The 12471-nt window shown below is 49.3% G+C and overlaps 1 protein-coding gene across 1 annotated transcript in view; it reads left to right on the top strand.

Moving 5' to 3' along the window:
- Atp2c2 (ATPase secretory pathway Ca2+ transporting 2) overlaps positions 1-12471 on the top strand; it is a 58477-nt gene that overhangs the window by 35065 nt on the left and 10941 nt on the right. The window contains exons 8-15 of the mRNA XM_027410751.2: positions 779-928; positions 1017-1085; positions 1513-1588; positions 5497-5563; positions 9266-9390; positions 9529-9626; positions 11088-11189; positions 12196-12285. Of these exons, the coding sequence (XP_027266552.1) occupies positions 779-928; positions 1017-1085; positions 1513-1588; positions 5497-5563; positions 9266-9390; positions 9529-9626; positions 11088-11189; positions 12196-12285 (777 nt within the window). The remainder of the gene's footprint in view (positions 1-778; positions 929-1016; positions 1086-1512; positions 1589-5496; positions 5564-9265; positions 9391-9528; positions 9627-11087; positions 11190-12195; positions 12286-12471) is intronic.

The following is a 12471-nucleotide window of genomic DNA, read 5'->3' on the forward strand; positions in this document are numbered from 1 at the left end:
GAGTTCTTTCCATCCCAGGGCCCAGTGCATGCTAAGCCGACGTGTACCACACTGAGCTACACCTCCTGCCTTTCTTTGTTTTGCTTTTGAGACAGGTTTCACTAAGTTGTCCAGGCTAGCTTTGAACTTTTGGTCTTCTTGCCTCAGTCTCCCAAGTTCTGAATGGCAGACTGGCACTGCCAGGCCCAGCTGACCTAAGATGTCTATGTCCAGAGCAATGATGAGTGCCAAGGATACTACAAAGAACAGCCCTGACCCTGAGCTTGGGTTTAGAGCCCAGAGCAACAGGCCCTCCCCATCCTGAGGTCTCAGTTCAGGTCTGTCTTTCCTCCCAGCCTCCTCCTAGGGGCTTTCCTCCCTGCCCTGTGTCTTTAGCTGCTGAGCCATCTCACTGGCCCCATTTTTCCCCATTAACACCTCACAGAGGGAATTGAGCCACAGCACATATAGAGTGGAGCCTTTGTTTATCTCACAGTGGTGAAAGGTGCTGGATGAGAAGTACCCAGGTTCTTGGAGAGGCAAAGATGTGTTTCAAGCAGCAGTTGAGCCATATTTTCTGGTGATTCTGACATTGCAAATACCATTAAACAAAGTTTGAGACTTGCGTGTGTTCCCGGAGGGGCCCAGAGCTCTTGACTTTTTTGATTTTGTGATTCTGAATCTGGCTTTCCAAGGCTCCTTCCCTACTTGACATCTTACAGGGCTTTTGGTATTGTTGCAAGCTTCCAAGTGTCTGAAGGGCAAGAGGGGATCTCAGAGTTTCACCTTTGCCCCCTAGGTCACAGACCTCCTGGTAGATGAGTCCAGCTTCACAGGAGAAGTGGAGCCATGCAGCAAAACAGACAGCCCATTGGTGGGCAGTGGGGATCTCAGCACCCTGAGCAATGTGGTCTTCATGGGGACACTGGTACAGTGCGGGAAGGGTAAGGTAAGCAGAGCCCCTGGGGGCCTAGTGCCCCGGGGTCCTGGCTGTGCAGCTCCTGGCCCTGTGTTACCTCCCTCTCTCCTCTACACAGGGAGTTGTGATCGGAACTGGGGAGCAGTCTCAGTTCGGAGAAGTCTTCAAGATGATGCAAGCGGAAGAGGTGAGGGCAGCAGGCAGAAGAGGTGAGGGCAATGGGCCACGGGTGGCCACTGTTTGCATCAGGGTTTTTCTAAGCCAGAGTAGGCCCTGCTCATCTACAGAAAGTCAGAGGCCACTCGAGATAGGAGCATGCTTTTTGTTTTTAATGTTAAAACTTAGCATGTGTGCTGGTGTGATAGCTCAATGGAAAGGGCACAGGCTGCCAAGCCTGATGGCTTGACTTTGATCCTTCACGTGGAAAAGAGAACAACTCCCAAAAATTGTCACCAGAACTCCATGTGTGCACCCCCCAAAAACAAACAAAATAGTTTCACCATGTTTATCAAATATATGTGCATGTGTGTCCCACTTAGTCATCACTCAGAACAGTCAAAAAAACCATGGGGTCCTAACACACCATTGTCCTTCCACACCTCCCCCCCCCCCAGACACCTAAAACCCCACTGCAGAAGAGCATGGACAAGCTGGGCAAGCAGCTGACCATCTTTTCCTTTGGCATCATTGGTGAGTTGAGTCATTTCCTGCTGGGTTCTGAAGAGTAGGGCTGTGCTGGTGAAATTTCAGGAGCTCTGTATTGGGTACCATACATGACTGGGGAAACTGGGGTCCCTTCTTTGGGTTCCTGGTCTCATTAGTGAAAGAATTTTAAAATGAGCTTGGGAGCTTGAGGGCATTTTTATTAGAGTTTTTTGAGGGAAAAGAATAGGGCATCTTCCAGGGGGACTGATGGGCAGAGGAGACAGAAATCCATGCCTTTCTAGTGTTAGACCAGAATGTTCTGCCATGGAGGTCAGCAGGCAGCCATATGAAGAAAGAGGCAAGTTTAGTGATGGCTTCAGAGTGAGAAAGCCCAAAGCACCAGAGAAAATGTTTCAGCTTTGACTAGTACCCCCCCAAAAAGAAAGAGATAGAAAAGAATAAAAAGGTAGGACTCAGAAATGGGTTGCCTGGTGAGGCTCTGTGAAGCATTTCAGCAAGGGCAGATTTTCCAGGGAAGAAGGGTATGTTATATCCTTAAGGGATAATCATTCCTCCCACCTCCTTAGAATGACTTAAGGAGAATCAGCCTCCCTAGGGGTGGTCTCTAGCTGGTGATTGACAGACCCAGCTGGACTGCCTCTTAAGGGAGAAGACAATGGCCTACAGTGTCCTCAACTTTGGAGTAGAGCCTTTAAGATGTGGCCCATCCTCAGTGGCCTTTCCAGACCTGTAACTACAGTTAGTGGAGTGACTCAGATTAGGGAAGGCACCTGCTGAGAGCTCCAGGTTCATGTGTCCTGGCACAAAGCTTGTAGGAGAGATTTTCTTCCTATTCAGGAAGAGAAAGGCAATGGAGAAAGGAGGGGGTGAGGGGGTGAGGGGGCAAGGGATGAGGGGATGAGGAAGGGGCCCAGACTGAAACCCTGCATCTTTCCATAATTCAATTACACAGAGTCCCTCTCTGGGAGATCTTGTACATCTCTGTGTTGTTACCTGCGGCCCTGACAGAGAGGGGTTTCCAGTCTTTCTAACTGGCCTAAGAGCTCTGGGGATCTGCCCTTCTCTGCCCCACAGTGCTGGAATTAAAAGCACAGGCAGCCATACCCAACTTTTTATGTGGGATGGGTGCCAGGGATTCGAACTCAGATTCTCATGCCTGCAGAACCTTGTCAGGGAGATGACAGGAACAGACTTGTCCACAAGATGAAATTGCTTTTTAAAGGTAATGGAGGCCAGATGTGGTGGCATACACCTTTAATCCCAGCACTCAGAGGTAGAGGTAGGCAGATCTCTGTGGGTTTGAGGCCATCCTGGCCTACATAGTGAGTTCCAAGCTAGTCAGGGCTACACAATGAGAACCTGTCTCAATAAATAGATAATGTTGGGCCTGGGAGTTAGCTAGTTGTGAAATGCTTGCCTTGTAAGCATGAAGACGTGAGTTCAAATACCAAAACTGTCATTTAAGAAGCCAGGTGTGGGCCATTGAGTTGGGTCAGTGCATAAAGATTCTTGCCACCAAACACAATGATGAGCCGAGTTCAATTCCTGGAACCGACAAGGTCAAAAGAGAATTGACTCCTGCAGGTTGTCCTCTGACTTCTACAGGTATGTCATGGCCTGTGCACCCAAACATACACATGTAGACATATACAGCACACACAAAGATATTTATAATTTTAAAACTTTTAAAAAAGATTTTATTTATTTATTATGTATTCAACATTCTGCTTCGATGTATATCTGCACACCAGAAGAGGGCACCAGATCTCATAACGAGATAGCTGTGAGCCACCATGTGGTTGCTGGGAATTGAACTCAGGACCTCTGGAAGAGCAGCCAGTGCTCTTAATCTCTGAGCCATCTCTACAGCCCCAATTTTAAAACTTTTAAAAGAATATTCAAAATAAAATCTGGGTGTGGTGGTATGTATTTGCAATCCCAGCACTGAGAAGGCAGAGACAGATGGATTCTTACGGCTCTCCTGCCAGCCAGCCAAGCAAAGCCGCATGAGAGTCTACATCTCAAAAACCAAGATAGACACCCCATGAAGAACTAGGCTGAGGCTGTCCTCTGGCCCCCATACAAACACCCATGCACTCTCATGAGCACCTGTACACACTCAAACAGTGATATGCACATGGATGTCCCAGGTGGAAGACTCACAGGTGACTGCCTTGTGGAAGTTTATTCCCCGAGTTTAAGTAGAGCTTAATCCCATGGCATGCCCACAGCAAGACATGTGATTACCGGGAATTCTTCTTGGAAGAGCCCTAACCTCCAGTAGACTAGGGATGTCAGCCAAGTTCCCGGAACTCCTGGAGGCCCACAGGAGCTGTGGGGAACCTGGCAGAGGCCCTCTAGGAGATGATGGTTTCTGCTGATTCCCTTAGTTAGATCCTCTTGGCACAACCAACTTCAAGCTATCCATGGTAGGTCACTGAAAGTGGCCGTGGGACAGATGCACATGGCTGACCCTCGCAAGGCCTTGCCAGCCAGCACCAGCATCTTCTGGCTGCAAGGGCAGATGAAGCTTTCAGAGGGGGCTCTGGACTCCCTGTCCAGCCCCTGTTCCATCTTGATTCATCTGGGTCCCAGCAAAGATTTCAGTAGAGGGCTGAGTTCTACAGCCAGTCACATCCTGTGAATTCTACACACATACATACACATGCATGCACATGCACATGTCAGCATAGGCCATTCCCAGTTTCCTGTGCCGTGCAGAGCAAAGCTGGCATCCTTTAGCAAGTCTTCTAAGTGCAGTCAACAAGCCACCTGTCCTCATCCTACTCACTGTTATTTATATCAATTGCAAGGACAGGGAGGTGTGGTCATGCTCCCATTTTACCGGTATAGAATCTGAGGCTGCCTTTGGCTATCCCCCCCCCCAGTACTTTTCTGCATTGCTGGAACATCTTGTGAACTTGTTCATGAGTCCCAGCAGTGGCTCAGGCCACTTCTGTCCCCACGCCTCCAGGGCCTAGAACAATCCCCAGTATTTAGTAAATATTTGATGATTGATTGGTGAAGGAGAAAGAAGAAATTTAATCTGGATGTAAGACATATTTAAGAAACAATGGTCCAGGGGTTGGGGTGCAGCTCTGTGGTAGAGAGCTTGCTGGTGTGCTGAGATTCCGGATGACATCCCAGCACTGGGAACACACACACACACACACACACACACACACACACACACACACACACACACACACACACACAAGAGAAAGCAACAGAGTCTTACCTGCCCCTGTAAAAGTAACAGGGAATATAAATGGGAAGAGTCCAGTGTGAACTGGTGACCAGCGTCTTCACACTAAGCTTGGGAGTCTTTCCTAAAAGAATAAAATAGGATTCCCCTCCCCCCAGTAGAATGTATTTTCTTTGAACCAAAAAGGTGAGTGGTTGCAGATTCTTTTTATTTCTTTGTTTTTGTTCATTTGAAACAAGGTCCGGGCTGACCTGTAACTATAAGTCTTTACTCTATCCACCAGAGCCCCGCCGCCACATGGGAGCTTTCTGCCAGGCCGCCTGAGTTCTGCCTGCCACCACATTAAAGTCCCAAGTAACACACAGAGACTTATATTAGGCACAATGCTGCTGGCCAATCCCTAGGATTTCATTCTCCATCACTGACCTCAAACTCTTGCCATCCTCCTGTCTTAGTCTTCTGAGCACTGGGATTTAAGTAGGAGCCACTATGCCTATGTTTCCAGGTCAATTCCCTCTGAACTATTCCCTCCCCATTCTGGAAACCGGACCTAGGGCTTCATGCATGCTGGGCTATTCTTCATCTCCAACCCTGAAGCTTCAAGCTCCTGAGGTCACTACTTATTTCAGCATTTGAGGTCCCAGAAAGCCCTCAAGAAGTGGGCTAAAAGCATGATGAGGCAGTGGGGACACAGGGGCCCAGGCTGACATTGTCATGTCTCTTGCAGGTCTCCTGATGCTGGTTGGTTGGATACAAGGCAAGCCCCTTCTCAGCATGTTCACTATCGGGGTCAGGTGCGTTGTCAAGGCTCCCAGACCACTTTCTGAGCAGAGCAGGTGGTGGGCTACAGGGCATGCAGAGAGTGGGGAGGCACTTTGACCCCACCAAAGTGGATCTCCAGTAGCATGTGGGAGGGGTGCACTGTATAGACCCTGGGGTCCCCTTCTCATCCCTCTCTGCTGAGGATTTGAATCCATCCAGCCGAAGTCCTGGGCCACACAGCAGCCTGCCTAGAAAAGATTGTGCCTCCAGCAAAGCAGGGCATGACCTTTGTTACATAGTTTCTATTACTGTAACAAATGCCTGAGGAAAAGATGCAAGGAAGCCACAATGTATTTTGGCTCAAGGTTTCAGAGGGTTCTACCTGTGGTCACCTGGCTCCTGGCATGAGCAGGATATGTTGGCAGAAGGTATAGCAGGCCAGAGCTCCTCCCAGCAGCAGAAATCGGGGAGACATGTGGTGCTCCTGGTTCCCTCCTCTCCCCTTCACCTGGGCCCTTTGGAATGGCACTGCCCACACACAGGGTGAAACTTTCTGTTAGTCAATACTCTCACACATGTTCAGAGACATGATTTATTAATCTCCTGGCTATTTCTCCATCCAGTCAAGCTGATGGTCCAAACTGACTCTAATAGGGGCCAGAGTGTGGATCAGTGGTAGAGTACCTGGCATACACAAGGCCTTGGGTTCCATCTCTACATGGCAAAAGATCAACATAGCCCTTCACCTTGACTTGATTACATCTGCAAGGACCCAGTTCTTGGACAAGGTCAGCCATTCATACAGGGTTAGGACCTGATGAATCGATCAGTCTCTGTCTCTAAGACAGGATCTCATGCAGCCCAGGCTGGCTTTAAACTTCTTAAGATAACCAAAGATGGCCTTGAAGCCATCACCCTGCATGTCACTGGTTTAAGCCTTGGTGGGAATTGAACCCAGGATTTTGGGTGCCCAGGGTGGGAATCTGAATCTGGAACTGAACACGTGATCCTAGCTGGTCCTTGCTCAGTTCCTCAAGGTCACACGTGCTCTGCCTTACAGTGGGGAAACAGATTCAGGCTACAGAATCCAGGAGTGGAGGATAGATTCTGAACCATCCCTCACGGTGCCTCTAGGCAGGACAGGACTCTCCACTTTCTAAGGTTCAGTTCCCACCCTTAGCAGCAGGCAGCCATCGGCCCACAAACATTGACGGAGCATTGATGGGCTATCTGTTACATCATTAAAGCACTGACTGAGCCACAGCTGGGCCCTCACGGGGTTTTCAGCTGGTGGAGAAAGTGATTGTGAAGAATTTAAGTTGGGATAACAATGCAATTACAGTTTAGCATCCATGCTGTGTTGCTACCCCATGGGTAATGTTGATAGCCAGAAAGACTGAGAGGGAGATAGGAAGGGGTGTGGGACTGGGAAGGTAATCAGGGATGTTTTCTATGTGATATTGAACATAGGGAGTTAAGAAGGGCCAGGTAGGAGAACAGCAGGGGCTGTAGAGACGGCTCAGTGGTTAAGAGCACTGGCTGCTCTTCCAGAGGACCCGGGTTCAATTCCCAGCACCCACACAGCAGCTCACAACTGTCTGTAACTCTAATTCCAGAGAACCTGACATCTTCACACCAATACACATAAAATAAAGTTAAGTAAAAAAATTTTTAAAAAAATAGAGAATAGCAGGAAGGGAGCACCAAACAGGTATCAAGGCCCTGGGGTTGGATAGTGCATGGCAGATCAGTGCTACCAGGAGGTTACCACTGACACCTGACACTGTCTCTAACAAGTTCCCAGAAGTGCCGAGGTTCCTGTCCCAGGGCATACTCCGTGACTGGGATTAGAACCTTCCCCAGCCAGGTCTCAGCATAATCAGAAACAGAGGTGCAGGTCTTAACACCCCAACAGTGCCCTTTCTTGAAGCCATGGAGAGAAACAAAGGAGGGGGGACTCTGAGCCTTGAGAGGCTAAGACTGCAGAGCCCTCAGGAGTCAAGCTGCTGCAATATCACTTTCCACAGAAGGGTGTGCCTGACCGTGCAGAACTCGGGGTAGGGGACTTGCCTGGTATGCAAAAGGCTCTGGGTCTCATCCAAACCACTAAACAACAACAACAAAAAATTACTATTCTGTATCTTCTCCCACCTTATAAACCACCAAAAGTTTCAGGAGCCTGAAAAGACATCATGTTTGAAGGATAAAGAACAAAACCCCAGTGTCCACATTGATCCAACCCACATGGGTCATGGTGACCTGGACAAGAATCCATTCCTTTCCCTGGGACACTGAATAGGCAAAACCTTCGAGCTTTGTGATAAATTAGTCACCCCAACCACTGAAACGGATGATAGAAAGGGCAGACGAGCCAACAAGGAAACTTTCCAAAATAAATAAAAGTAGAGAATCATTCTTCTAAAAACCTCACCTCTGGCCCTGGTGGCCAGAGTGTTAGTAAAGATGATTCAAGAAACTCACTATTCCTGATCTGTCCTAATCTTTATTAGTTTGTGGATTAATTTTTTATTGCTATGAACATATCCAGGTGTGCACGCTACACCCATCCCTTGACATATGGGGGTGTCCCCCTCATAATCTAATGTCAATGTTTGCTTAGCTGGTCTGGCCAGCCCAGGCCATAAAACTAAGGAAGTTGGTTTCACTGTCACCATGGTAACGCCCCCCACCCTACCCTCTAAGCTCCTTGATCAAATTCAGTAATCTTGGTTTATATAACTTGTCTCTGAATAGCCCATTGTCTCCGGGTTAAAGGTCATTATTCATATTCTCTCTCTCCTTTTCAGTTTTGTGTTTTTTAAGACCAGGGTCTGTCAGTGTTGCTTAGGCTGGCCCCGCACTCGTGATCCTTCTGACTCTACCTCCTGAGAGCTGGGATTGCAGGTGTGAGCCTCCATGCCTGTCCAGGAGGCAGCTTATACCAGTGTGATCAGAAACCCTATACTACAACACACATAACACTATTTTTTTTTTTGTTTTGTGGGGATGCACAGTATACATATGGAGGTCAGGGGACAGGAGTCAATGCTCTCCTTCCACCACGTGGGTTCCCGGGGAAGGAACTCAGGTCTTTGTCAGATCTTGGTGGCAAATATCTTTATCACCTAAACCATTTCACCAACCTCTCTTTCCTTTCTCAGTGGGACACCAAATAGTGACAGCCTTCACTGGTACTCTATCGTGAAGGTGTGCTCGGGGCTGGGGGCTCACTCTGCTTTGGTTTCTTTGGTCTCCACAGGACAAATAGCTAAACCATTGGACAGAGACAACTGAAATTCAAGGGACCCAGAAAAGAGTTTTCATGCCAAAATCTGCCACTTTCTTTCCTTTTCTTTTTTCTAATCCTCTCATATATTACATCCCAACCTCAGTTTCCCCCTCCCTGTGGTTCCCTGACTCTGGAATTGCCAAGTGCTTCCCAAGAAGTTCTGTCTCTAATAAATGAGAATGGCTGAAGTGTAAAAGGACATACATAACAGCACCAGTTCACACTAAGATGTGACTGCCTGAGTGGAGAGGTCCTGTCTCAAGCTGGGGATGTAGTTTACCAGGGAAGGGACCAGGGCAGAAATAATGAAGGAGGCAAGTGCATTGTGGGATTAGAAATTGAATAGAATGTCCACGGGGGCAAAGACGAGCTTCGCTAGAAGAAAGCATCATCACTGGTCTCAGTTGAGCTGCGCGTCACCCTTTGGTTTGACTTTTCTACTCAGCCTGGCTGTGGCAGCCATTCCAGAGGGGCTGCCCATCGTTGTCATGGTGACGCTGGTCCTGGGGGTGCTTCGGATGGCTAAGAAGCGGGTCATTGTGAAGAAGCTGCCCATTGTGGAGACTCTTGGTGAGGGTTCCCCCGCTCCAATGCAAACTGAGTCAGGTGGAAGTGTGGGGCTGGGATTGCTCACACGCAGAGTGTTCCATGAACCTCAGGCTTGGTTGGTGACAACTCATCTCTCTAAACCTATTCCCATGGTACCAGGCTGCTGTAATGTCATCTGCTCTGACAAGACAGGCACTCTGACAGCCAATGAAATGACAGCGACCCAGCTCGTCACATCTGATGGGTTCCATGCTGAGGTGAGCCTCGTGCTATCTCACAAGGCAGGAGACAAAGAGGTATCCTGCCAGCCCTCTCCTGCCCAGAGAGATCACACAGACTCTCCTAGAATAGTGAGGAAGAAATAAATACCTTGGTGGTCTGTCTAAGAAAGTACTGTGACCAATTGAAGATGGCCTCTTTGATTTTTTAATTATCAAATTTTATTTTCTATATTTTTTTCAGGATGGAACCAAGGGTCTCCTCCACGCTAAACAGGCACTGTACTACTAAGTCACACTCCCAACCCCTCATTAACATCCCACTCTGCTTTTGTGGTTCTGGGGATTGCCTGGCATGCTGGATAAACACTCTACCACTGAGCTGTCTTCCCCGGCTCAAACTTCACTTTCATTTGGAGACACAGTATCCAAGTTGACTTTGAATTTGAGTTCTGCTTGCCTTGGTCTCTCTAGTAGCTATGATTACAGACTTGGGCCACTAGGTCCTGCTGCTTTGGGTTTTTTTGAAGCAGGGTCTCACTCTGTAGCCTGGGTTGGGCTGGAACTCATTATGTAGCCCAGGCTGTCCTGAAAATTGTGGTAAATCTTGTCTCAGCTTCCCACATGCTGGGATTTCCAGGCATGAGTCACCACACCCAGCTCATTACAAAATTTAAAAGCTACAGAAATACTTGTCACCACCCACGACAAACTGCCCCCGAGTCTCTGTTTGTGCTTCTCTGTCTCTCACATGGCTTAGTTGCATGCTCACTTCACCAGCAATTTTGTGTCTGGATATTTTTCCACAGAGCTTCCTAGAGTAAGGGGTGAGCAAATGGAGGCCTTCTATTGTCAATAATGTTTTTTTAATTTTTAAGGATTATTTTTTGAGAGAAATTTGTTTATGTGTATATCTACATGCCTGTGTGCTGGTATAGGCACATAGTTACAGAGACCTTGGAGGCCAGAAGAGGGCAATGGAGCCCCTGAAACTGTCATTTACAAGCAGTTTGGAGCCATCTAGTGGTTGTGCTGGGAACTGAACTTGGGGTCCCTTACAAGATCAGTATGCACTTTTAACCATGGAGCCACCTCCCTGGCCCCTCAATACCATGTTCTTGGCACACTGTCATGCCCATCTGTAAACATTCCATGGCTCATTGCTTTTCAGCCCCAGGCTGCACTATCTTGATTGACAGGTTTATGAGCTGCAGAGGCCTGGATATTTCCTCTTGGCTTAGGTGCAGCTTCTCCCAAGAGTCTCCGGTTGCACCTTAGCTTGTGCAGCCACGGCCTCCACCAGGAGCGCTCTGCTCGCTCGCAGCAGTTTGTCATGGTGCATGCAGTCTCTACTGTCAGGGAGGGTCCTGGGCAGCAGACAGTCTGCGGGGTCATCCTCATGTGTAGACTCATGGCTTTGGGGTGGACCCTAGGAGAGGGAATGGGTACCGTCCGGAGTTTGAGGGTTGGCTCTGGATAACACCCTCCATCTGCTTCCAGGTCAGTGGAGTTGGGTACAGTGGCGAAGGGACTGTGTACCTCCTCCCATCCAAGGAAGTAATCAAGGGATTCAGCAATGTTTCGGTGGGGAAGCTGGTGGAGGTGAGTGCTGGGTTGCCATAGCAGCACAGTGTGCAGCCTGCCTTGCACGAAGGAGGTGATATTAGGCTGTCACAGCTGCAGACATCACCCCCCCCAACTGGATGGGAAGAAGGAGGGGGAGGGAAGGCGGAGCCTGACTGAGCCTGTGGGTACACTGTCCCTACTGGCATTGCCACGTCAGGTGTGGTTCTCCTCCCACATAAGTCATCTGCCCGCCCCCCCGCATGGCAATCGGCCCCCAGGAGTCAGGGCCTCCTCCAGAGCAGTCCCTCCCCCAGGTGGGCCCTGCTCTGCTGCCTCCCCTCCCCTAAGCACCCTCAGAAGCAAACTCAGAGAAGACACTGGAGGGCTGAGCTCAGCTCCAGTGTGGCAGGCAAGCGGCAGTCGCCCACGCTCTGCCAAGTTTCTTGATTTTTCTCTGAGCTAGCTATGTATGCAGAACATTCCCATAAAGCCTGTGGCTTAAGGGATGCCTGCTTTTCCTCCCACGCAGCCACTGCCGCTCTCCAGCCCCAGAGCAGTGTCACCCCAAGTGGAGACACACTGGCTGTCACTGCTACCCCGCCACTCTACCTCTAGTCCTCTGCACCCAGGGCTCCCCTGCAACAGTTTCTGGAACCAGTACTCTTCCTAAGCCATTTCCCAGCCTGGTGGTACATGCCTGGCATCCCAGCTGTTCAGGAGGATGGCAAGTTCAAGGCCAGTCTAGGCAATTTAGCAAGCCCTGTCTCAAAATAAACAACCAAAGACAAGTCTGGGGTGCAGTTCAGTGGTAGAAGGCTTGCCTCGCGTGTGAACGGCTTGGTTCAACACCTGAAGATGGGGGCGGGGATGACACACATGTGTTTCTAAGACACCGACTTATTTGAAGGAAACTCTTGTTGCCTGGCCCAGCTCAAAGGCCACGCCTACAGTGTCCAACATTTCCATGGTGTGGGTGAGCCCAGGGCCCAGGTGCTGGTTCCCAGTACTGACTGCAGCTATTCAACTCCCCCCCCCCTTTCAGGCAGGTTGCATCGCCAACAATGCTATCATTAGGAAGAAGACTGTAATGGGGCAGCCCACAGAAGGGGCCTTGATGGTGCTGGCCATGAAGGTAAGGGGGGTCAGAAGAGGACACCTCTGTGACTCTCTATTTGTTCCCTTCAGACAGGTTCTCTCATTGAACCTAAGCCAGGCTGGCAGCCAGCAGACCCCAGCCACCTTCCCGTCACCTACCCTGTCCTCCAACAGCACTGAGGGTACAGGTACAGGCACACATAAGCACTTGCTTTGGTTCTAA

The sequence above is a fragment of the Cricetulus griseus genome, chromosome 3 (assembly GCF_003668045.3).
Source record: "Cricetulus griseus strain 17A/GY chromosome 3, alternate assembly CriGri-PICRH-1.0, whole genome shotgun sequence".
Lineage (NCBI taxonomy): Eukaryota > Metazoa > Chordata > Mammalia > Rodentia > Cricetidae > Cricetulus > Cricetulus griseus.